The 27018-nt window shown below is 44.1% G+C and overlaps 1 protein-coding gene across 2 annotated transcripts in view; it reads right to left on the bottom strand.

Annotated features, from left to right (window-relative positions):
- Positions 1 to 1207: 1207 nt before the first annotated feature.
- Positions 1208 to 27018, bottom strand: part of nars1 (asparaginyl-tRNA synthetase 1) — a 33501-nt gene continuing 7690 nt past the window's right edge. For both annotated transcript variants that reach the window (XM_084324190.1, XM_084324191.1), the window contains exons 4-15: positions 26730 to 26822; positions 22901 to 22990; positions 22216 to 22294; positions 21566 to 21636; positions 21272 to 21358; positions 19202 to 19423; positions 17339 to 17538; positions 16654 to 16789; positions 10548 to 10661; positions 7517 to 7648; positions 4029 to 4160; positions 1208 to 2861 (exon numbers count right to left, since the gene is read on the bottom strand). In XM_084324190.1, the coding sequence (XP_084180316.1) occupies positions 2730 to 2861; positions 4029 to 4160; positions 7517 to 7648; positions 10548 to 10661; positions 16654 to 16789; positions 17339 to 17538; positions 19202 to 19423; positions 21272 to 21358; positions 21566 to 21636; positions 22216 to 22294; positions 22901 to 22990; positions 26730 to 26822 (1488 nt within the window). In that variant the 3' untranslated portion in view covers positions 1208 to 2729. The remainder of the gene's footprint in view (positions 2862 to 4028; positions 4161 to 7516; positions 7649 to 10547; positions 10662 to 16653; positions 16790 to 17338; positions 17539 to 19201; positions 19424 to 21271; positions 21359 to 21565; positions 21637 to 22215; positions 22295 to 22900; positions 22991 to 26729; positions 26823 to 27018) is intronic.

Below are 27018 nucleotides of genomic sequence, written 5' to 3'. Positions count from 1 at the left end.
CTGCCAGATACAGGTGGTTTGAGTGACTTTTAGGAGTCCCCGCATGTCAACATCACATTTCTGATGATGTCTCATGATACTCCATGTTCATAATAAAGTATATTTAGCATCACAAATGGTGAAGGGTCAGTGAAACGTCACAACTCAACACAGCCTGAGTTTACAACTGGTATTTACCATTTGGTCGGCCGTTCGAGTGCAACTTCCGGGTGGTAAACTTGGAAATCTCTGACTTTATAGGAGTTGACGAGGACCGCCCAAAATACATCTGGATCCAAACTGTTCCCTAGCAACAGAATTCCAGTGAAATCGTCTGTAGACAATAGTCTTATTAAAGTTGGTAAATGGTCTGAAGAGGTGCCAGTTCAAAGTATCAATTGTTTTGTTAACTGTTTGTTAAAAGTTTTTTGTTTGAGCTACTTTTTACGAGTAACATTAGTTAACCAAACTATATTTCTATTGCTGGCAGTTCAACTTCTTCCAGTATGAGGTCATTCAAGAGTAGCGTCCCCAAGACTGTATGCAAGGGAAAACCATACAATCAATCAATCAAACTGCCCACTGACTCTACTCATACAAATACTTGATTTGATAGAAAGGAGTCCTTCCTGGTGCATCACTAGATTAATAATAATAATAATAATAATAATAATTTAGGACCTGCTCCGAGGTCATCAATTGGCACACATGCGATGCATGCATGCAATTCGTATCTGCGATTAACCCATCCCGTCGTCCTTCCCCCCCAAGGGCAGCCGGGAGCAGACAGGCGTCAACGTGAGCCGCGCCAGGGGACCAATCCAAGTGCTCCTGTCCGTCTTCGTCAAGGACGCCACAGCGTTAGCGATCTTGTTGTTGTGCATGTTTTTCCATTGGGTTTATCTTATCGGGGGGGAAACCCTTGCGAGCACGGGGAGAACATGCAAACTCCACACAGAAAGGCCTGGGAGATACCCCACCTGGGTAACTGGCATCATGGAAACCTGGTCCCCAAGCGGGAATCGAACCCTGGACCTTCTTGCTGTGAGGCGACAGTGTTAACCACTACACCACCGTAAGAGTCTTATAATTCTACATGTATCAGTGCTCTCATTAGAATTCTGGTGGATCATACAATCAAATGATGGCTTTGCATTGGTAACTGGTTATACCAGCAAGACAAGAAAAAAACAAGTCAAAATAACTTTAAACACAGAGCTTAGTAGCACATAAATACCTTTATTTGCGGGTCACGTATATTTGTGGAACAGAGCAGAATAATTTGCTTCAAGACAAACATTAACACGCCATTTCTATTATTTTAAATATTTATTTATCCACACATAAGTGCTCCATCACTTTCTGCATTCCAGAGTCCAGATCTCTAAATAGTGTATTAACCCTTTAATCGCCAATGACGTGTTAAGACGTCATTCCTCGCCATGCGTAATCTGCCAATGACGTTTTACAGCGTCTTTGAGATCAATATTTCATGGTATTCATATTTCACCCACGGATCCATGACTGGTGCTGTAGGACTCCGCTCAACTCTCCAGCGCTTCAATACCGAGTTGCCAAACCGGAAGTGCTTGGTGTCCCCTCTATTCCGTCCGCCACTCGCTATCGCTCGCGGGACTCCATCTGGACACACTGGATAATCGATCCGTTGCCATAACTCGATAAACAACATTATTTGGACGTATATAGTATTATACAACCTGGAAATGGAGCGCATAGATCAACATCCCATAATAGCGATCTTTTTGCTTCAGTATCATCCCCCATCGCTACGAGGAAGCTGCAGTGAGTTTCAGCGTTTTTGATTATTATTATCCATACAAACTGCTATGATCAATATATCACCCATACTACATGATTCATTTAACGTCGGTCATTGCATTATAAACGACCCCCCCCCCCTCCGGTCAACCGCGCATGATGAGTCATAACGTCTGGGACCTTGTACAGTTGAAATTTTTTATCTGCCGTCAATCGGTATCAAATTGCATTTGATGATGTAATATATGCATTTATGGTTATAACTCACGTTCTATGAAATACTGCAGAAAACGATAAAAACATATTTATACTCTAGACCGTATTTTTGTATGAATGCGTGAATGAAAAAGTAAAACTTTCCTACATCCTGAACGATAGCTAATCGATGTTGAATGGGCCATAGTAATGTCAATTTAGCAATACAATTTAAAAAGTTATAGCCCTGCAAAGTAGGTGAACATCTCTATAGACAAATAGAGCTGGCAGACTGGCTACAAGGATGGATATAAGCGTGGCAGAGAAAGGGTTAAGAACAACCCTAAAATGTAGATTTAAAACAACAACATTGGCTCATGCCTCAGCTTTTACTAGGGCCTAGGTCATGCGTTTAGATCCACAATATGGTAGGGCAGTCCCAGAAGTCTGCCAAAAATATATATGTGACTGACTTAACTTGGCAGCCACTTGAAAGGCCACATAACTAGTGGACTGCTACTATAAGAGAAAGGACCGGAGAATGGAGACTGATGGCCCAGTAATGCACAGAGAAACGGAATTGTCTCAAGGGATTAAATAAAACGGTGGTAAAGGCAGTCCCTGATGAATAGGATAAGAATGTGTGTGTATGTGTGTGCTCCCTGGGACTCTAATATGCATTTGTGTGTACGTCTGTATCCGATTAGGACTTTGTGTGTGTGTGTACGCATCCGTCTGTGTGTATAACCGCAGTGATCGTCAAGAGAGGGCGTGTTCTATGGCCTGCAGCGCTGGATGAAGCGCGGGTACAGACAGACGTCTCTGATGTGGTGTCGGTTGAGCAGCCAGGTGAGGAAGCGCTCCAGGCCCAGACCGTAACCGCCGTGGGGACACGTTCCGTACTTCCTCTGAGAGACGCAGCGAGAGAAAGCACACACACACACAGGGTTAATAATACACAGCACTGCTTTCCTCTCGTATAGCAAACGCTCCCGTTTTCTCTCTCTAAGAAATAGGGTTTCTTCACATAACATTAGGCCTTACTCGCATATACTGCGCTTATACACATATTACAAACACAGACGTATATGTGTAGACTCTCTCTCTCACACACACACGGTTGGGTTCTTTGCTCATACTGTATCTCTCACACACACACACTATAGGTCAATAAAAACAATAATAAAAAAAAATAAAAAAATATTTTTCTTTTCAATTCATTTAGATTATAATCGATTCTAACATATTCAAATCGATGCATCGATTCTAACACATTGGGAGTGTGTATTACCTGGTCTGTGTACCAGTAGTAGGGAGTAGGTGTGTATTACCTGGTCTGTGTACCAGTAGTAGAGAGTAGGTGTGTGTGTTACCTGGTCTGTGTACCAGTAGTAGGTAGTAGGTGTGTGTGTTACCTGGTCTGTGTACCAGTAGTAGGGAGTGGGTGTGTGTATTACCTGGTCTGTGTACCAGTAGTAGGTGTGTGTATTACCTGGTCTGTGTACCAGTAGTAGGGAGTGGCTGTGTGTATTACCTGGTCTGTGTACCAGTAGTAGGGAGTGGGTGTGTGTATTACCTGGTCTGTGTACCAGTAGTAGGGAGTGGGTGTGTGTATTACCTGGTCTGTGTACCAGTAGTAGGTGTGTGTATTACCTGGTCTGTGTACCAGTAGTAGGGAGTGGCTGTGTGTATTACCTGGTCTGTGTACCGGTAGTAGGGAGTGGCTGTGTGTATTACCTGGTCTGTGTACCAGTAGTAGGGCGTGGCTGTGTGTATTACCTGGTCTGTGTACCAGTAGTAGGGAGTGGCTGTGTGTATTACCTGGTCTGTGTACCAGTAGTAGGGAGTGGCTGTGTGTATTACCTGGTCTGTGTACCAGTAGTAGGGCGTGGCTGTGTGTATTACCTGGTCTGTGTACCAGTAGTAGGGAGTGGCTGTGTGTATTACCTGGTCTGTGTACCAGTAGTAGGGCGTGGCTGTGTGTATTACCTGGTCTGTGTACCAGTAGTAGGGAGTGGCTGTGTGTATTACCTGGTCTGTGTACCAGTAGTAGGGCGTGTGGGTGTGTGTATTACCTGGTCTGTGTACCAGTAGTAGGGCGTGGGGTCGATGCCTTCCCTCTTGTATCCTTCCAGCAGCTCCTCAGAGTCCCAGATACGCATCGAGCCTCCAACGATCTCTCCAACGTTGGGCATCAACACATCCACCTGAACACAGGGTTTTGGGTAAAGATATATTTTAATAAAGCCTCATTAGAGTTTGATCAGTAGAAAATAAACGTTTTGGAACTTTCCTAACCTATCCTGTTTTACTCTAATGTTTCCATACATTACTAACGTAAACACTCGTTTTATCAAGAGCTCAGCTCATCAACTAGAGAATAAAAAACACATTTGATCACTCATCATTCTGGTTTATGGGACAGCACAGTGGAGAGGAGTGATAAGAGAGAGCGAGAGAGAGCATGCAACAAAGGCCGCAGACCACAGTCAAGCCCGGAAAACTGCAACTACAATGGAACATGCTTAGTTCCTGCAGATTAACCAGTTAGTCAGCTCGTCCAACCAGGTTATATACTGTACAAGCTAAGCCAATTATTTATTAACACATTACCCTGAAACCTGCTAACAACAACAACAAGACACGGAGGGACAACGAGAAAGAGAGTGAAGGCTGACGAGACAGAGAAAGAATGAAGGCTAAGATTTCATCAAACATTTTATTAGTTTTTTAGATGCTCTTAAAACATTTTGTTGTCACCATTTAACTATTTTCTTCTAGCTAGCGGGGGATGACCCCCCCCCCCCCCCCCCCCCCAGTGTTTGAGGTCATTCGCACAACACAACATCCGCTTGTTAGCTAGAATTAGCAGCACCAACATTAGCTGCCAAACAGAGCAAGTATTAGCTACTGACTGTTAGCTACTGACTGTTAGGTCAATGAACAGATCGAAATTTGATGGAAGGTATTACTGTCTGTTTCTGTTTATTTATTTTTATCCGAATGTTTCTGTCCGTCAATGACCAGGAGGACTCGATGACGTCAAAACACTAGGGAAGACATCTTTAATATAACAGACCATTGAAACAATGCAACCAATGTGTTTTTACTAGGGTATCTGAACTGACATAAATATATATATTTTTAAAATAAAATAAAGAGTAAAAATCAGTATTCCTTTGTTTCAAACTTTCAGCTCATCGATATGCCTTAAAGCTATGGCGATACTGGCGGTGGTTATGAAACATTGACACGCACTAGCATTTAATTTCCTTCATGAGATAATGGTGTCACTCAGTCTGCCATAGCAGACATCTTTCAGCACGGTGTGAAAGGCCACCAACGCAGTAGTTGACCCCTCCCACCTCCTCTTTGCACTACTACCAACTGGGAGGAGGTTTCGGAACATCCGGGCCAGGTCTGCGCCAGTGGGAGTCTTATATGAAGTAGTCAGCTCCAGTGGGAGTCTTATATGAAGTAGTCAGCTCCAGTGAGAGTCTTATATGAAGTAGTCAGCTCCAGTGGGAGTCTTATATGAAGTAGTCAGCTCCAGTGGGAGTCTTATATGAAGTAGTCAGCTCCAGTGGGAGTCTTATATGAAGCAGTTGGTGCCAGTGGGAGTCTTATATGAAGTAGTCAGTGCCAGTGGGAGTCTTATATGAAGTAGTCAGCTCCAGTGGGAGTCTTATATGAAGTAGTTGGTGCCAGTGGGAGTCTTCTATGAAGTAGTCGGCTCCAGTGGGAGTCTTATATGAAGTAGTCGGTGCCAGTGGGAGTCTTATATGAAGTAGTCGGCTCCAGTGGGAGTCTTATATGAAGTAGTCAGCTCCAGTGGGAGTCTTATATGAAGTAGTCAGCGCCAGTGGGAGTCTTATATGAAGTAGTCAGCTCCAGTGGGAGTCTTATATGAAGTAGTCAGCTCCAGTGGGAGTCTTATATGAAGTAGTCAGCTCCAGTGGGAGTCTTATATGAAGTAGTCAGCTCCAGTGGGAGTCTTATATGAAGTAGTCGGTGCCAGTGGGAGTCTTATATGAAGTAGTCAGCTCCAGTGGGAGTCTTATATGAAGTAGTCAGCTCCAGTGGGAGTCTTATATGAAGTAGTCGGCTCCAGTGGGAGTCTTACATGAAGTAGTTGGTGCCAGTGGGAGTCTTATATGAAGTAGTCAGCTCCAGTGGGAGTCTTATATGAAGTAGTCAGCGCCAGTGGGAGTCTTACATGAAGTAGTTGGTGCTAGTGGGAGTCTTATATGAAGTAGTCGGCGCCAGTGGGAGTCTTATATGAAGTAGTTGGTGCCAGTGGGAGTCTTATATGAAGTAGTCGGTGCCAGTGGGAGTCTTATATGAAGTAGTCAGTGCCAGTGGGAGTCTTCTATGAAGTAGTCAGCTCCAGTGGGAGTCTTATATGAAGTAGTCGGTGCCAGTGGGAGTCTTATATGAAGTAGTCGGTGCCAGTGAGAGTCTTATATGAAGTAGTCGGTGCCAGTGGGAGTCTTATATGAAGTAGTCGGTGCCAGTGGGAGTCTTATATGAAGTAGTCAGCTCCAGTGAGAGTCTTATATGAAGTAGTCAGCTCCAGTGGGAGTCTTATATGAAGTAGTCAGCTCCAGTGGGAGTCTTATATGAAGTAGTCGGCTCCAGTGGGAGTCTTATATGAAGTAGTCAGCTCCAGTGGGAGTCTTATATGAAGTAGTCAGCTCCAGTGGGAGTCTTATATGACGTAGTCGGCTCCAGTGGGAGTCTTATATGAAGTAGTCGGTGCCAGTGGGAGTCTTATATGAAGTATGGTCTCTAACTACACACCCTCAAGACCCCTACGCTCTGCATCTTCTGGCCGCCTCAGACCTACTCCTATCCAAGCTCCGGGAGGGTCATCAAAGAGAAGTCGCCTATTCTCAGTCCTTGCCCCACAATGGTGGAATGAACTACCCACCCCAGTTAGGACAGCCGAAACACGTCCAATCTTTCGCCGTCGACTAAAGACTCACTTCTTCAACCATTATCTGAATTAAAAAAAAAAAAAAAAAAAAAATCTAACCCTAACTAACCATACTGTCATGCACTTGTCCTAATAAACTAACCTACACTGTAGCACTCAACACTGAACATTGTTACTCAGCTGATAGAGTTGTGCTCTTCCTGATGGCTTGTCGTACAGAACTTGTAAGTCGCTTTGGATAAAAGCGTCAGCTAAATGACTAAATGTAAATGTAAATGTAAATGTAGTCGGTGCCAGTGGGAGTCTTATATGAAGTAGTCGGTGCCAGTGGGAGTCTTATATGAAGTAGTCGGTGCCAGTGGAAGTCTTATATGAGCGAGTCGACATCCCGGGAGTCAGACTAGACAATTGACCCATCTCAAACCCCACCCTCTTTTCATGAAGCAACAGTTGTGATTGGAGGATCAAGAAAATACGGCAGGGCTTGAGATAGGTCAATTAATAACTCATTCGACAACAATCATCTAAGAAAAACACTCAGTCAAATAAGACCCTGACAACCGATTAGGCGACTAGTGGACTAAAGAGGGGTCCTGGTATGTCACCCAGTCTGGCAGGTTAACATACCGACTCGGTCAGGCGGCGGTCCTCAGGACAGCGCTGCATGTAGAAGGACTTGATCTCGGCAGGGAAACGACACAGTAGGATGGTCTCATTGAAGGAGTCTGTCATCAACCTCTCTGGAGCCTCTGGGATGTCCTGAGAGAGAAAGAGAGAGTTAGTGAGTAAAGTCAAGTATGTCAAATGCCACTTCAAAGTGGTGTTGGAGTGGTTGAGAGTGGGCTCTTTTTCTGCTCTGCATGCCATTACCCCATTGGACCACAAGGGGGAGCATAGGCTTAAAAAAAAATATATATATATATATAAATAAAAACAGACTAGACAGACTACCCCTGGGTAGTGTAGAGGTCTAAGCCCTCTACCACCACAGAGACCCGGGTTAAATTCCCGGCAGCGGTACCTCCGGCTTGGTCGGTCGTCCCTATGAACACAATTCTTTTTTCCCCCATCTTTGACGGTGAATAACACCATGCCAACATTGACCAAAAAAAGTGAAAAATCGCCACAGAGCTCATTCAGCACCTTCTTGAGATCAAGTGTACTACAAATCTAAGCACATAAGCAAAGGGCAGATGATTTACATTTTTTTTTTATAGATACAGTACTGAATTTTGCCATCCGGACACTTTGAAATATGAATATAGAATATCAGGCCTATAAATGACCTTATTATGGCCAAGTCATACATCTATGGATCGGGTTTTTCCCAGACGTTCACAGAAAGGTAAAGAAACGATATACGTTGTATTTTATGGCAATAACATTGAGGTTTGTTCGACCCGTGAGATATAAACACGATTTTCACGTCAATATTTGTAATAGAAAAATGGTTGGACTACGTTTGTATGTGGCTGGTGTGAGCTGGGTAGTGTAGTTTAATGAAATTTAGACCCATCAAACGCCCTGGGTCTCCTCTTTCTTAGGACTACAACGATTCCATGACGGCTTCCTGTCCTCGCGTCTAAATCTTTTCCGGTGCAATGCGAAGAGATATCTCGCTAATAACACTTAAAATCATTGGTAAACAAACGTAGTGCTGAAAATATACACTTTGACTCCTGTTTTGATAGGGTTAGGGTATTTACTCTTGGCCAAATTTGAAAAAGATGTAATAAATCACTAGTTAATACGGACTGTATTGATCTATTTCTGATGTGAAATAAATCTAGGTTATTTATTTTACATCGAGTGAAATTATAATCTACTGCATTTTGAGGTGAAATGGGAGTTTTAAAGATGACTTAAAATTAGGGATGTCTGATATTATCGGCCTACCGATATTATCGGCCGATATTGGCATTAAAATGTAATATCGGAAAATATCGGTATCGGTTTTCAAAAAAAAAAAGAAATACAAAAAGAATATTATTATTATAATTTTTTATTTTTTTTTGTCCACTTTTTCTCCCATTTTCCAAAATTTTTCTCCCATCCCAATTTCGTATCATCCAATTCAACCCTCCCCTGTCACGAACGCTGTTTCTTGCCTCCCACAAGCCGGCTGCAATGTGGACTAAGTCATACATAGCACAAGTCCCCTCCGGTACTTGAGGTAACAGCAGTCGCATCTTTTCACCTGCGCAGCTCGATCTCTCAGTGGCGAGGAGTAACACGTGGGAGGCTCACGCTGCCCCCGACACTTCCTGATTCTACTGCGCAGGCGCACCAACCGACCTGTAGGAGTCGCTGTCCACAACGCCCGATCCCCACCCATCAGTTTCCCACCCCCTAATACGACCAATGTGTATTAGTATGAACGACCAGCTAAACTGAAAGCAAATGTGGAGCGCTGGGCTCGAACAGGCAAGCCCAGCGTCTCCGGCATTTCGTGGCGAGCGCCTTGCCCACTACGCCACGTAGCCGCCCTTATTATTATAATTTTTTTTACATTTATTTACATTTATTTAACCTTTATTTACCCAGGCAAGCAAGTAAGAACAAATTCTTATTTTATTTGTCAAAAGTATGCATAATGTTGTGTTAATTCCATGACAAGAGATATGTAATGTTAATTAACTTACCTGAAATTATTCCGTTTTTTGGGGGGGGGGGAACCCCGCATATATCGGTATCGGTTGATATCGGTATCGGAAATTAAGAGTTGGACAATATCGGTATCGGTAAAAAAGCCAATATCGAACATCCATACTTAAAATTAATCATGAACTCTGCGGTGAGTGGTAGAAGGGGGTCAGGTCTCATTAGTCTTGTTAGCTGCTGTTATCAAGATAGCGGTGGAGTGAGCACACTTCTCTTGAGACTTTTGTAAGAGTCAAATTTGTGATGTGATCAGGTATCAAATCTGGAGCATCCATAGACAATGAGTGGGAGACTAATTTTGTGAACCCACAGAATGATTAATTGTTTTAGTTTTTATACTCAAATGACCATTGCTCTATAGTAGGGTTCTCCGTACCCTACCGGGGGCGACAGTGGCTCAGGAGGCAGAGCAGTCTTCTGGTAATCCGGAGGTTCCCGGTTCGATACCCGCTCCTCCCGGGCAGCGTGTCAAAGTGTCCTTGAGCAAGACACTTAACCCCTAACTGCTCCCGATGAGCAGGTTGGCACCTTGTATGGTTGCCTCCGCCGTTGGTGTGTGAATGTGTGAGTGAATGGGTAAATGTGAGGAACAAAATGCAAAGCGTTTTTGGATAAAAGCTGTTATATAAATGCACCATTTACCATTTACTGTTTGACGTCCAGTCAACGTGTGAGACTCTGAAGTTTGTCCCACAATACATCTACCAGATCAGATCAGTAAGATGATACCACTGCCACGGCAAAACCACGCTGATTTCCAAGGCAACAGTACTGGATGTTTTATGGCAGCGTTTGTCCTTGAATCAACGTGCCATTTAACAAAGAAAAATAATCACCCCCGATGTGATTAATTAAGCTTAATCTCATCTATGTGCTTATCTGGATCAAGGAATCAACAACTAAGGGGACATGGACGGGTTGTATTTCTGTCCCCGCCTGTCTCCCCATCTGGTGCGCACGCACGCACGCACGCACGCACGCACACACACACACACACCTCTCCAAACTCATAGTAGGTGCCGTCGTCCTTCTTGATGTCGTGCTCCTTCAGCCAGTCGATGGCTTCAGTGTACTGCATCCTCTTGAAGGGCCTCTTCGGGGGCTTGAAGTCCTAGGAGGCACAACCACAGAACAGAGAGCATTCAATTTAGGATTTATTTTCAAATGGACTTCAAAATGGACTTTGACAACGAGTCAAATAGTAGAGAGAGTGAGAGAGTGTGTGATACCCTGAGTGTGCAGGGGTGTGATCATCAGCTCAGAGTGAGTGTGTGATACCCTGAGTGTGCAGGGGTGTGATCATCAGCTCAGAGTGAGTGTGTGATACCCTGAGTGTGCAGGGGTGTGATCATCAGCTCAGAGTGAGTGTGTGAAACCCTGAGTGTGCAGGGGTGTGATCATCAGCTCAGAGTGAGTGTGTGATGCCCTGAGTGTGCAGGGTGTGATCATCAGCTCAGAGTGAGTGTGTGATGCCCTGAGTGTGCAGGGGTGTGTGATCATCAGCTCAGAGTGAGTGTGTGATGCCCTGAGTGTGCAGGGTTGTGATCATCAGCTCAGAGTGAGTGTGTGATGCCCTGAGTGTGCAGGGTGTGATCATCAGCTCAGAGTGAGAGTGTGTGATGCCCTGAGTGTGCAGGGTGTGATCATCAGCTCAGAGTGAGTGTGTGATGCCCTGAGTGTGCAGGGGTGTGTGATCATCAGCTCAGAGTGAGTGTGTGATGCCCTGAGTGTGCAGGGTTGTGATCATCAGCTCAGAGTGAGTGTGTGATGCCCTGAGTGTGCAGGGTTGTGATCATCAGCTCAGAGTGAGAGTGTGTGATGCCCTGAGTGTGCAGGGGTGTGTGATCATCAGCTCAGAGTGAGTGTGTGATACCCTGAGTGTGCAGGGGTGTGTGATCATCAGCTCAGAGTGAGTGTGTGATGCCCTGAGTGTGCAGGGGTGTGTGATCATCAGCTCAGAGTGAGTGTGTGATGCCCTGAGTGTGCAGGGGTGTGTGATCATCAGCTCAGAGTGAGTGTGTGATGCCCTGAGTGTGCAGGGTTGTGATCATCAGCTCAGAGTGAGAGTGTGTGTGATACCCTGAGTGTGCAGGGGTGTGATCATCAGCTCAGAGTGAGAGTGTGTGATGCCCAGAGTGTGATCAGCTCAGCAAAGAAAGAAATGGCCGTTATACGACTAGTAACATTAGGCCCCTTTTCACACAGAAAAGCAGGCAACAAGGTGGCATTTTGAAATGTGGCTCTAGACCCGTTCACACTGCTGGTTCCAGACCTGTTCACACTGCTGGTTCTAGACCCGTTCACACTAGTGCACTGCAACCTTGCCCAGGCCCGACGGGGCCCGGCCCGGCGGGTTCGGGCTGGGTAGGGCTTTTTTTTTTAATACATAATTCGGGCTCGGCCGGGCCACCGCCGTTTTTTTCTTTTTTTTATTAATAATAATAATAATAATAGATTTCATTTGTAATGCGCTTTACAGTTGCGGGGCAACTCTCAGAGCGCTACAGTTAAGGGACTTAAAAGCTAGCGAGAATAAAGGAAAGAAAGAATATAAAAATAGGCAAGACTAAAACATAAAATAGCAGAGAAACAAATAGAATAACAAAACTGATAAAATAAATTGGTAAAAGAACATAAAATGTGTGGAGCAAAAAAAATTTGATAAAAGGTCAACAGAAGGCTCTACTAAAAAGGTGGGTTTTGAGGCCTTTCTTAAAAACATCCACAGTCTGTGGTGCTCTCAGGTAGTCAGGGAGAGCATTCCACAGACTGGGAGCGGAGGAGCAAAAAGCCCGATCTCCCATAGTGCATAGATTTGTCCTTGGGCGCTGGAGGAGGTTTGCCTGGCCAGAGCGGAGATGTCGAGAGGAGGAGTGAGGGGTGATGAGTTCTTTGAGGTATAGGGGGGCGTTTCCGTAGAGGCATTTGTGGGTGAGCAGGGAGACTTTGAATTCAATCCTGAGTGAGACAGGGAGCCAGTGAAGGGACTTGAGGATGGGGGTGATGTGGTGGTATTTCCGCACTCTCATCAGGATCCTAGCAGCGCTGTTTTGGATGTTCTTGCTAGGAATCCCGATGAGGAGTGCGTTGCAGTAATCCAGCCTGGAGGAAACAAAGGCGACCTGACCTGTTCTAGACCTGTTCACACTGCTGGTTCTAGACCCGTTCACACTGCTGGTTCTAGACCCGTTCACACTGCTGGTTCTAGACCCGTTCACACTGCTGGCTCTAGACCCGTTCACACTGCTGGCTCTAGACCCGTTCACACTGCTGGCTCTAGACCCGTTCACTCTGCTGGTTCTAGACCCGTTCACACTGCTGGTTCCAGACCCGTTCACACTGCTGGTTCTAGACCCGTTCACACTGCTGGTTCCAGACCCGTTCACACTGCTGGTTCTAGACCCGTTCACACTGCTGGTTCCAGACCCGTTCACACTGCTGGTTCTAGACCCGTTCACACTGCTGGTTCCAGACCCATTCACACTGCTGGTTCTAGACCCGTTCACACTGCTGGTTCCAGACCCGTTCACACTGCTGGCTCTAGACCCGTTCACACTGCTGGTTCTAGACCTGTTCACACTGTTGGTTCCAGACCCGTTCACACTGCTGGTTCTAGACCCGTTCACACTGCTGGCTCTAGACCCGTTCACACTGCTGGTTCTAGACCCGTTCACACTGCTGGTTCTAGACCTGTTCACACTGCTGGTTCTAGACCCGTTCACACTGCTGGTTCTAGACCCGTTCACAATGCTGGTTCTAGACCTGTTCACACTGCTGGTTCTAGACCCGTTCACACTGCTGGTTCCAGACCCGTTCACACTGCTGTGTGTTATATACTGTGTGTGCGTGCAAGTGCAAATGTGTGTTTTAGATTCAGTGTGTGAGTACGTGTGCATTACATACAATTAGGGTTGGGCACCGAAAACCGGTTCTATTTAGGAACCGGTTCCCCGGAAGTAACATATCTGCATTTCGATTCTAAAAAAAAAAAAAAAAAAAAAAAAACGTTGTTAATTAATACCCTAGTTACAGTACAGCAGTGGTCACCAACCTTTTTAAGCCCAAGATCACTTTTTTTTTTTTTTTTTGGTGAAGGCAAGATCTACCTATTGAAGCGTTGAGAGAAAAAGACAGCCACAATTGTACTTTAAACTAAATGACTTTTATTTGCCTGTATTCTAATTACATGCAGTCAAAGTAGAACTGTAATATGTACTCAGTCAGTGCTAAGTGCAGCATCACTTCACATCAAAAAATAAGTAGAACTGTAATATGTTCTCAGTCAGTGCTAACTGCAGCATCACTTCACATCAAAAAATAAGTAGAACTGTAATATGTACTCTCAGTCAGTGCTAAGTGCAGCATCACTTCACATCAAAAAATAAGTAGAACTGTAATATGTTCTCAGTCAGTGCTAACTGCAGCATCACTTCACATCAAAAAATAAGTAGAACTGTAATATGTACTCTCAGTCAGTGCTAAGTGCAGCATCACTTCACATCAAAAAATAAGTAGAACTGTAATATGTACTCTCAGTCAGTGCTAAGTGCAGCATCACTTCACATCAAAAAATAAGTAGAACTGTAATATGTTCTCAGTCAGTGCTAACTGCAGCATCACTTCACATCAAAAAATAAGTAGAACTGTAATATGTACTCTGTCAGTGCTAAGTGCAGCATCACTTCACATCAAAAAATAAGTAGAACTGTAATATGTACTCTGTCATTGCTAAGTGCAGCATCACTTCACATAAAAACAGTCATGTTTCTCACTCAAGTGAAGTCAGTGTGATGGCTGTGACTGGATACTGTCTACAAGTGCTTTGTAGTTAGGCTCATAGCTACTGACTGCCAGTCTGAGACAGTCTGTGAGGTGTCTGTCAGTAAGGCGGCTCCTGTACTTTGATTTGATTATTTTCATCTGTGAAAATGACATTTCACAGAGATACGTGGATCCAAAGTAGGCACTCACTTTTAGTGCACATGCAGTGAGAAGAGGAAACTTCTCTCTGCTGACAAGTCCCCAAAAATCACTGTCCCTTGATCTGGCTTTCAGCTCTATGTCATTTTGTAAATCAACCATCTCCATGTCAACTCCACTTTGCAAATTAAATACTTGCTGGAATTTGGCTGCTACCTGCTCTATATCAATGGGCACAAATGGGTTTGAGACAAATGCAGCAATATCTCCGATGACATCGAACTCACCAAAACGCCGATTGAACTCTGTTGCCAGTTTGTCCAGGTGAGTACAGTACTGCTCAGGGTCAAAAGCATCATTGTCTTCCAATGCCTGTGCCATTTTCTCCAGGTTGGGAAAGTGCGTCAGCCTCCTATTCTTTAGGTGGGTGGTCCAAACACCGAGCTTGGCCTTGAACCCATTCACTGCGCTTATCATGTGGGGAAGGTGTCTGTATTTTCCCTGCAGCTCGTAGTTGAGTGAGTTCAGTTTTGCGGTTATGTCTGTCAGGAACCCCAGGTCCAGTAGCCACGCATTGTCTGACAGTTCCTTGTGCTCCTCGTTCCTTGTCGACAGGAACGTCTTGATCTCAGGCAGCAAGTCGATAAATCGCTGCAGCACTTTGCCGCGACTCAACCACCGCACATCAGCATGGAGAAGCAGGTCTCCGTAAGCGGCATCGAGCTCATCCAATAACGCTTTGAATAAGCGGTGCTGAAGCGCTTTCGCTCGAATCGAGTTGACTAGTTTCACCACCAGTGTCATTACATGGGAAAAGTCCAACACCTTCCCAGCCAAGGCCTGCTGATGGATTACACAGTGATAAGTCACGAAGGAAGGGAAATCAGCGTCATTACGGCACAGTCCAATAAATCCATTGCGCGCACCGCGCATTGCTGGGGCCCCGTCAGTAGTAATCGCCACTAGTTTATGAATGGGTATGTCATTTTCACCGACATATTTTTTGAACTCATTGTAAATATCCACACCCCTCGTTTTCTCCTTTAAGTGTAAAAGAGTGAGGAAATCCTCCTTTGTTGTAGAATCCTGGAAAACCATTTTGACAAATGCAACAAGCTGCGCTGTGTCCATTACATCCACGGATTCATCAAACTGTAATGAGAAATATTCACAGCGTGCCAAATCCATTAACACTTGTCTGTCCACGTCCTCGGACAGTGACTCGACCCTCCTTGTCACTGTTGCAGGGCCCAGAGGTACAGCACGTAGTGCGGTTTTGATCTCTTGTTTGTTTTTGAAGTCACTCAAAACAGTATCTGCGGTAATGGCTATTGCTTCCTTGACTAACTCTCCATCTGTAAAGGGCTTCTTGTGTTTAGCCAAAAGGTAACTTACACGAAACGATGCTTCACTAGCAGCCTTATGTTGACAAACAGGTTTGGTGAAAAGCGATTGCTGGACCTTCAACTGTGATTTCAACTCGTCAACTTTTCTTGCACGAAGTGTGCTCTTGGGCGGATAGGTGTCTTTGAATTTCTGGTGGTTGATGTTGTGGTGCCGCTCCAGATTTCCTCTTTTAGGCAGTGCTTGTGTTTGGTTGCACAACATACATACACACTTGTCTTTCACCAAGGTATGGAGAAATTCTTCTTCCCATTCTGGATGGAAAGGGTACGTTTTCGCTTTCTTCCGTGGAGCTTCTGCCATGTTAGCGATCTGGCGCACCTCGTATTCTCTTATCTCTGATTGGTCACTTTCATACAGCGTCTGCGACACGCAGAGAGAGAGAGAGAGATAGAGAGAGAGAGAGAGAGACGCGTGCAATTTGTGTATTTATTTGTCTCACTTTCTATTTTTTTTTGGGACAGGGAAAGATCGACAGGGAACGTCTCAAAGATCGACCAGTCGATCTTGATCGACGGGTTGGTGACCACGGCAGTACAGCAACCAAATTAAACTGTATCAAGTCAACTGAAAATGTGAATAGTATGAAAAAAAAAAAAAAAAAAAAAAAATCTCCTGCGAAATAAGCTGTGACCTGCACCTCAACGAATCGGAATCGAGAATCGTTCAGAACAGGAATCGATATGGAGAATCGGAACCGGAATCGTTCAAATCCAAACGATGCCCAACCCTACATACAATGTCCACGTGTGAGTGTGCGTGCAGTGTGTATTACGTACAGGGTTGAGGTCATAGAGCAGTGGGGCGATGGGGGACTTGAGCACGCGGTCCACCACGTCACACACCAGCTCCTCCAGCCGGCTGAGCAGGTCCTCAAAGCTCATGAAGGGACACTCGGCCTCGATGTGGGTGTACCTGGTGGGGGACAGAGAGACGGGGACCATCAGACACGGACCGACTCCCTCCCTGCTCACTAACTCAGAGGGGGGTCCAGTCTGTGTCAGACTGCTCTCCGCAGTGGGAATGTGCGATTAGGGCCGGGCAGTACAAGATACAATGTGATATATTTCTTTATGGCATTATGTTGTAATACAGTTATCAAGCTTAAAATGGTCTATTTTCTAATACTACTGCTAGGGACAATGTTTTTCTTAAAACGATGTATATATCTTACAACAATATGTAAATATTGTGGACGACGATATAGTAAAAATCCATACTTTTGCATGGATCCATGACAGTATACCTTCATATTCGGTATGGGGTGGGAAGTCACTTCCATTCATTGTGCTAAGTTAGCATGCAGCCGGATAGCTTTCTACTGAAGAGAGGAAATTCTTATCTTCCTGTCTGACTCTGGAGAAGACGGGAAGCTCATTTCCCATAATGTTGGCGTGTTCCTTTAATGAAAACGACCCTACCTCACCCCTGACCTCAGGCTCTCCCAGCTGACCCGGTACTCACTCGGACAGGTGTCTGCGTGTGCGGGACTGCTCAGCGCGGTAGGACTGTGCGATGCAGAAGCTGTCCCCCAGGGCAGGTATGCAGGTCTCCAAGTAAAGCTGGGAGGACTGGGTCAGAAAGGCCTCCTCTCCAAAGTAGTTGAGGTTAAACAGCGTGGAGCCGCCCTCCACCTGAGTCTGCACCAGTGTGGGAGGAAAGATCTGTGGGGGGGGGGAGAAGAACAATGAGACATATTTCCACGGCAACATAGTAACAAAAAAATGCATAGAAAGCATTGAGTGTTTTTGTACATGAAGAACCTCATAGATGTAGCGATATCACTAATTTCATCCATCCATCCAGTCATTCATCCATCCATCCATCCATCCACCCACAGTTTGTCACTCTGCCCCTAGTGGCGGTTCACAGTCATGGCCCACTTTGTTTAGAGTCTGCCCTTGTGCTTCACATTCATGACACTGTATGTCCTCCTCTATACAGAATTCTCAATACAATCATAATTTTATTTATTTTTTATTTCAAGATCCCCTTTTGGCATGGTTCAACCCATGTTAGTGCTATATAACATTCAGCCACTAGATGTTGCACTAGAGCACCAGCATGTCATTTATCTAATCAGGTGCATTCCACCTGGGGAAATGGGAAGTAGGGAGGGGATACATGCCTGCAACATGTAAACAACAACATTCACTGATTCTACCTTTGAAGACTGATGCCGCGGTATAAGTGAGTTAAAGACTGACCTGATGGTAGAAGTGAGTTAAAGACTGAGTTAAAGACTGACCTCCTGGTAGAAGTGAGTTAAAGACTGAGTTAAAGTCTGACCTTGTGGTAGAAGTGAGTTAAAGACTGAGTTAAAGTCTGACCTTGTGGTAGAAGTGAGTTAAAGACTGAGTTAAAGACTGACCTCGTGGTAGAAGTGACTTAAAGACTGAGTTAAAGACTGACCTCATGGTAGAAGTGAGTTAAAGTCTGACCTTGTGGTAGAAGTGAGTTAAAGACTGAGTTAAAGACTGACCTTGTGGTAGAAGTGACTTAAAGACTGAGTTAAAGACTGACCTCATGGTAGAAGTGAGTTAAAGTCTGACCTCATGGTAGAAGTGAGTTAAAGACTGACCTCATGGTAGAAGTGAGTTAAAGACTGAGTTAAAGACTGACCTCATGGTAGAAGTGAGTTAAAGTCTGACCTCATGGTAGAAGTGAGTTAAAGACTGACCTCATGGTAGAAGTGAGTTAAAGACTGAGTTAAAGACTGACCTCATGGTAGAAGTGAGTTAAAGACTGACCTCATGGTAGAAGTGAGTTAAAGTCTGACCTTGTGGTAGAAGTGAGTTAAAGACTGAGTTAAAGTCTGACCTCGTGGTAGAAGTGACTTAAAGACTGAGTTAAAGACTGACCTCATGGTAGAAGTGAGTTAAAGTCTGACCTCATGGTAGAAGTGAGTTAAAGACTGACCTCATGGTAGAAGTGAGTTAAAGACTGAGTTAAAGACTGACCTCATGGTAGAAGTGAGTTAAAGTCTGACCTCATGGTAGAAGTGAGTTAAAGACTGACCTCATGGTAGAAGTGAGTTAAAGACTGAGTTAAAGACTGACCTCATGGTAGAAGTGAGTTAAAGACTGACCTCATGGTAGAAGTGAGTTAAAGACTGACCTCATGGTAGAAGTGAGTTAAAGACTGAGTTAAAGACTGACCTCATGGTAGAAGTGAGTTAAAGACTGAGTTAAAGACTGACCTCATGGTAGAAGTGAGTTAAAGTCTGACCTCATGGTAGAAGTGAGTTAAAGACTGACCTCATGGTAGAAGTGAGTTACAGATTGACCTCGTGGTAGAAGTGAGTTAAACACTGGGTTAACGACTGACCTCGTGGTAGGCGTGGTGGAAGAAGTGGTCCCTGAAGCACTGTGTGACGGTGGACCGGATCCGCAGGATCTTGGAGACGTTCTCCCCTCGGATCATCATGTGTCGGTTGTTGAGCTGGACGTCCACATCAGACTCCTCGTTCAGCAGGTTGTCCGCCCCGCCCGCCGGGGCTAAGCCAATCAGCTCCCAGAAGTCACAGTGCAGCTCGTGGCCACCTGGCGCCTAGAGGAGGACAGGACCAGAGGAAAGGAACATAGTTACAATACAGTGTGTTCCCCTGATTCCCAATGAGGAACGGTCAATGAAGAATGAATTGTTCTACATAAAAATAAATAAATAAAAGAGACAAACAAAATATGTCATATTATTATTAACAGATAATATTGTCAATTGGTAATTATCCGTTGTCTATGTCCCTCGTAATGGTGATGGTCAAGAGATCATTCCCACACACTGGCTCCTGCTTCAAATCTTCTTTATTGAGTTTCACAAAGGTTTTTGTCTGACGACCTTCATCAGTGACCCGAGTCACTGTTGAAACTCAATAAAAGAAGATTTCAAACAAGAAGCAGTAGGCAGGAGTGATCTCTTGACCATCACCACTAAATTACTTAAGTACAATTTTGAGCTACTTGTACTTTATGTATTTTCATTTTAGGTAACTTTATACTTTTACTCCACTACATTTCAAAGGAAATATTGTACTTTTTACTCAACTACATTTATCTGAATCCATCAGTTACTACCGTAGTTATTTTGAAGAAAAAGATTTAGCATAAAAAACATGGCAAAAATGTATGAAGATTATATACTTTCACATTTGAAGCCTGTCAACTTCAAGGGGACGTAATCAGAGCAGCACAACTGGACCACATACCACTTTAACATAACATTTAATCAGAGCAGCATAACTGGACCACATACCACTTTAACATAACCTTTAATCAGAGCAGCATAACTGGACCACATACCACTTTAACATAACCTTTAATCAGAGCAGCATAACTGGACCACAAACCACTTTAACATAACGTGTGGAGGTCAATGGATCGAGTATTGAATGCTCCCAAACAAACGTCGCGTAGAATGCATACTTTTACTTTAGAGACTTAAGTACATTCAACAGCAAATACTCGTTTTACTTAAGTAGAATTTGAATGGAGGACTTTTACCAGAGTACTCATTTATCTGGGTATTTCTACTTTTACTTAAATAAAGGAATAAAAGGTGTACTTCTTCCACCACTGACGCTCTCTACCTGACAAAACATGTTCCTCAACAGTCAATAGGCAGGGGATTATTACAGCAGACATTGCCGGGGGAAATTAACTGGCCGTAAATCACAGTAAAGTGAGGGAAGGGGCGGCGATGCCGCAAGGGAAGCAGCACAGATATAAACATGTTCCACAACAGATTCACTGTAGGGAACAATACACCTCCTGCCTAACCGGCCCTCAGAAGAATCAATATGGATAGATGTGACCAGGCTGACCGACTCCCAGAGGCCACAGCTCATTAGAAGAGGTGGAGAATAGATGCTTTGCTGTTTTAGAAGGAGGGAAGGATGAGGTGCCGTTGAGCAAGGCACCTGGGGAAGCGGTGGTCTAAAGGTTAGAGTTCAGCAGGTTCGTGACCTGGAAAGAGTGACCCCGGACCGGCAGGAAAAATCTGGGCAGGGAAGTGGATGAATAACTCTCTCCCGTACCCTCGACACCAACCGCTGAAGTGCCCTTGAGCAAGTCACCTAACCCCCCAACTGCTCCAGTGGAGTTGCTCAGTGGCCAACAGTCAGACTGTGAATGGAATGGAACTGTGTGAATGTGAAGCAGAGCCAGAAAGAGCATCGGTGCTCAGCGAACCTACCCTGGTAAATAAAGTGGCCAGCAGTGGAAGGACTGTGGCTGTACTACAAACCAGTGTGAATGCGTAACTGTGTGTGTGCATCCATGTGGTGATGAAAAGGAGCGCCCAGTCAACATCTTCTGGGTAGATACTTGTTAATTAAATAAATAAATAAATAAAATAAAGTGACATAAGAGGTTGTGAGTAGAGCCACTGGGGCGTATTTACCTGTTTGCCCTCTGGCACGGGCTTCACGATGCCATACAGAGCCACCGTGCTCTCGGTAGACAGGACCACGGCATTGTAGCACTGACACTGAAACACGAGGAGGACATTGCATCATTATTAGAACGTGCACATAATGAAGTACATTAGTAGAGAGAAGTAAAAACAAAGTATAACGTGGGGCACGGAGTACTGGAAGAGAGGCTTATTTACTTTCAGTTCAAAGCGGAAACATAAGTGAAGGCAATGCAGTTTCATTCTCAGAGTCACAAATGGAGATATTTGAAAGTCAGGTACCAGTTTGTCAGTTAGAACACACTGGAGGAAACCAGTCCCATCTCTCAGCACAATGAAGAGCAGGTTCTTCCCTGATTAGGAAACAAGACAGACATACAGACATCAGCTAAAGCCCATGGTGCATAAATCATAGTGTGAACACGGCCCTCTCGATTCATTTTGAGATGCCAAGCACTTTATAGACTCACAATATCCATAACTCACTTACACATACAGACAGACAGACAGACAGACAGACAGACAGACAGACAGACAGACAGACAGACTGACTGACTGACTCAGATAGCCAATCTGCCCCTAGTGGCAGTCCACAGTCATGGCACCTTGACTTTATTTAGAATCCGCCATCATTGTGTTTCCTTGTTGAAATTTTGCTGCTGACATTTCTACAGTTGTCAAAGTTTTAACTTGCGGCATGTAGCAAAGATATTTTAATATTTATATCATAATCTATGTATGCAAAATATATAAGACACACGTTAATGCAAACCTGTCTTGTGACTGCACAAATCCTTTTTTTTTTTTTTTCATTAATAAAAAGAAATGAGAGCTATATGATACGTTGGTGGTTGTGGCGTCTAGTGTACTTGAACTGTGTTATGGAAAATGCTCTGTAGTGTGTCAGTAGGACTGTGTTTGCCCATCCTCACCTTGCCTCCTCAGTCGGTGGACCCACCCAAACACCTTGACTCTCTGTCCCCTCAGAGGCTCCAGCTGGTGGATCTTAGACTGGAGGAAGACACAAGGAACATTTACATTTTATTCCCACATATCCTTTCATGAAAAGGTGTCAACAATTCATTTACAATACAATTCCCTTTCCTTCTAATTAGCTAATTATAATCGAAGGAATATATGTCTATGTGTTTAGTAAAGTTTAAAGTTTATTTATTTATTACCCAGGGACAATGCACATCAATCAACACTTTCAGTTTCCACATCAATGTGACAGAGTTAGCCAATGAGCTAGTTTTAATCCGTAGTCCCGGCCTAACATGCATGTCTCTTGGTTGGCGTTTGCCTGTCCTTCGCATTTCTCGAAAACCATTCATCCGATCGACTTCACACTTGGCAGGTGTATTGCTGAGGAGGACCCATGGGGAGTGCAGTGTCGAGCGTGAAGTCGATTGGTTGTGCAGTTCTCGACTACGCTCCGAACGGGCACACGTTGTTAGTGGCTACTACACGCTCCGAACAAGCATGACCCCCGACAACGCTGCAAGCAGCAATACCGGGGGCCAGGCAATCGGCCCCGTTCCGAACGGGCACATGTTCCGGGCACTGCACTGGTAGAGTGGAAAGAATGGTTTGACGCCAACAACTGAGCTGACTGACCGTCGTGGGCTCAGGGAGGCTGGAGTCATTCTCGATGATGATCTTCTTGGCCTCGTCCAGGTTCTTCTCTCTCCTATCGGTGTCCTCCGCCTGTCGATCACACAGACATTACAAATCACAACAAGCTGAAACTAGTTCTATTCAACTGACAATGTATATGATTAATGATGTATTTTCATGAATGAACATTTCTTCTTGATTCAGAAAAATCAAACCAGATCGTTGTGGGTTCCTTTATAGCACACACCCACTTTAAACAAACACACTGTAGCACCCACTCCCCACACTTTATATTTATTGATGAAGGATTGCACTACAACTCGTACACCTTACTGTAAATTGTACCTAAATTGTACCTCATCCCATTTCTGCTTTGCACTATATAGTACTGTACATTAGTACACTGCATAGTATTGTATATTATATGGTAACTCAAAACATTGTACATATGTCTATACCGAACACTGTGACCTCATTTTCTTCTTCTAAATTACATGCTATACTATGTTATTTGATACTATCTTGTCTAGCACAGTCTCTGGAGCGTAACAGTAAGAAGCATTTTGTATGAAAGTATTCTGTACTTCTGTATGACAACTATTAAAGAAACTTGAACTTGAAACTTTAGTCAGGGCAAGAAACAACATTTTCCATCCACAGACCACAGTAAACTCACCAGACACTTTCATTATTCTACCGGCGGGCCAAATAAAGATTTAACAATAGAAGAGTTTGGTTACCTGCCAAAATGTCTAATAGAGTACACAAACATACCAGCCACATACAAAATATACCAACACTTCAACCCCTCCTCTAGAGTTCTGACGTGATGGTTTTAGGGCCCGGCTACATTGACCCGTCGTGTCTGTCCATCTACGTCCGTTTTTCATTCTATTTCAACAAGGAGTGTCCCTTTCTTGGACGTGGGGCTGATGATGCGTCTGTCTCAGATTAACTTGGGTCATAATTTAAAAACAATCAATGGACAGTAATACCTTCCGCCATTTTTTCATTTTGTATTATTATCTCTGCTATCTTTGCTGATGGATCAGTGTAGCCGGGCCCTTACTTCCTGTACAGATGATGTTATTGATGTGGGAGTTACCATAGATATCTATAGAACACTAGATAGCTTAAGGCGGAGTCACCAGCGTCACTGAACCGCCGCCATCTTGCCAGGGGCAGCCTTGAGTGAGAGTGAGTGAGCTGCACAGACAAAAATACTCATAACTCGCTGAAATATTGACGGATTTACAAACGGGTTGGTTTGCTATAAACATCAAAGATGTAGTTATGATACTGCATACTTATATAAAAAAAAATTTAAAGATGTTTTTTTTTACAAACCGCTTGAATCATAGCCACGTTAATAATGCTTGTAATAAACCAAACCGTTTGTAAATCCGTCAATATTTCAGCGAGTTATGAGTATTTTTGTCTGTGCAGCTCACTCACTCTCACTCAAGGCTGCCCCTGGCAAGATGGCGGCGGTTCAGTGACGTCGCTCTCCATTGGCCGGCAGCGCGGGCAAGCTATCTAGTGTTCTATATATATCTATGGGAGTTACTCGCCCCTGCTCTGGTCTTTTATTTTTTTTATATATTCTATTTATTTTTGGGCTTTCTGTATTTTTCACCCAACCCATCGTTATGCCAATTCCCTTCCTGGTCGTTGCACGCATTGCCCCACTGTCGGCCTGGGGAGGGTGTAGAACTACCACATGCCTCCTCCGATACATGTGGAGTCGCCAGTCGCTTCTTTTCACCTGGCAGCGAGGAGTTTCACTGGGGGTACGTAACGCGTGCAGAGGTTCACGCTATTTCCCCCAGATCCCCTCCCTGCTGAACAGGCGCCCCGACCGACTAGTAGGAGTCACAGTTTACAACGACCAGGAACCATACCCCACCGGCTTCCCACCCGCTAACACTGCCAATTGTGTTAGTAGGGACGACTGACCAAGCCGGAGGTACCGCTGACAGCTGGATTCGATCCCAGAGTCTCTGCGGTGGTAGAATCCTTTAAGATATCCCCTCAAATGTTTATAGATGCAAAGCCTCTTTTTAGAATGGCAATGAATTAAAGCTGTTGGTATGCTTCAGAACTAAGGATGTGGATTATTTAATTTTTTTTTTACTAGTCGACATGTCTGAGGCATCTACCGACAAGTCGTCTGCTTTTTATGCGTTTCTTTTTTAAGATTCTGATGTAGACCCATCATCTTAAAAGATGCGCTATATGTTATATAGCTTAATTCACCACAAAATGTATCTCAAATTAATGTACGTTTATTTTACGAGATAGGCCTGTTTATTTTCATATATGGATTTGCTTATTCCACACTTATCACATCCATTCCAACAGACATTCCAATGTTCCCTCTCTGTTGTGGTCTGTTTAACGGCATGTGGCTATATTGATCCGTTGTGTCTGACCATCTACGTCTGTTTTTTTTTTTTTATTAATTTTCAATGAGGAGTATCCGGTTGTTGGACAGGGTTGATGTTGTGTCCATCTCCGCCAGATTTGTGTCCATTTTGACAGACAGAAAGGTTTGAAGAGGGTGAACTTTTGGAACTGACTGATTCGTTACCATCCACAAAGCTGTTGTTTCCGCAAAGGCACTATTACATTAAGTTCTCATTTAAAAATAAACCAACGGATAATAATAGCATGTACAATAATGCTGTATATATATATATATATATATATATATATATATATATATATATATATATATATATATATATATATATATATATATATATATTTATTCTTACCGTATATATCTGTCAGTACATACCTGCATATAATCCTTTTTACATATTTGTAGGTACTATATCTATATATCCTTTACTAGTTATCCTGCCGGCCAGTATGTCTACTACCATACTGTCTTTATACCTGTACATATTAATATTACAACTCTGTACATACATCTGATTAGCACTATACTCAAATGCACAAGGAACAGGCTTTTCCATTCCTTATTATAGGGGAGCACCTAGTGGTAACAGGTGGAACAGCAACCTGTTGGAACAGCAATCCATGGTGCCGCATAAAATGAGTCTAAACTGCCACCTCATTATTTCAATGGTTTACAAGATTTCTGATTACTACTTTTACTGTTATGGATGGAAGAGCCGCACATTGACGGGCAAAGAGCCGCATGCGGCTCACGAGCCGCGGGTTGGCCACCCCTGCCCTAATGGGTCCTGGTCCTGTTTCTAATGGGTCTTGACAAGACTGGAGTACCAGTCTATGTTACTGGGTCCCAGCATCAGAGGGTCATTTTGTTTTCCTATGCTAGAATATATTTTTTCTCAACTACCTACATTCAAAGTATTCATAATAATTAAGTCTATAATTAAGTTTAATATTTACTTTGTATGTAATGGACTGCACTTATATAGCGCTTTTATCCAAATCCAATGTATGCCTCACAGTCACACACACATTCGCACACCGACGGCGGAGGCAACCATGCAAGGTGCCAACCTGGTCATCGGGAGCAATTAGGGGTTAGGAGCGGGAATCGAACCGGGAACCTTCCGATCACCAGACGACCACTCTACCTCCTGAGCCACTGTGTTGACTGAAACGTCAAGCAGCCGTCAGCCGACTGGTCGTGTCAACATCGTCATCCCTACGTCTCACGCACCTCCTTCTACATTGATCCCTACGTCTCACGCACCTCCTTCTACATTGATCCCTACGTCTCACGCACCTCCTTCTACATTGATCCCTACGTCTCACACACCTCCTTCTTCTACATTGATATCTACATCTCAAACGCCTCCTTCTTCTACATTGATCCCTACGTCTCACGCACCTCCTTCTTGTCCTTGGAGTCGTTCTTCATCTGCTCTCTGTTCCAGGCCTTCTTCACATTCTTCATCTGAGTCTTGGAGATCACCGCCCAACGCTGGGAGAAGAGGAAGGAAAGAAAGGAAGGAAAGAAAGAAATATAAATCATCCATATCATCATCCATTCACCCAGACTGTGAATCACACTTGATGAAGAATTATTGATCGACTAATCCGATCTGAACACAAACTTAAAAATTGGCACTTCACATGATTTATTTTGCACATAATCTCACACATCCAGTTTTGCACAC

Source organism: Notolepis coatsorum (genome assembly GCF_963971535.1).
Source record: "Notolepis coatsorum genome assembly, chromosome: 11".
NCBI lineage: Eukaryota > Metazoa > Chordata > Actinopteri > Aulopiformes > Paralepididae > Notolepis > Notolepis coatsorum.
Note: the sequence above shows the minus strand (reverse complement) of the source record. Positions and strands in the feature narration are given on the sequence as shown.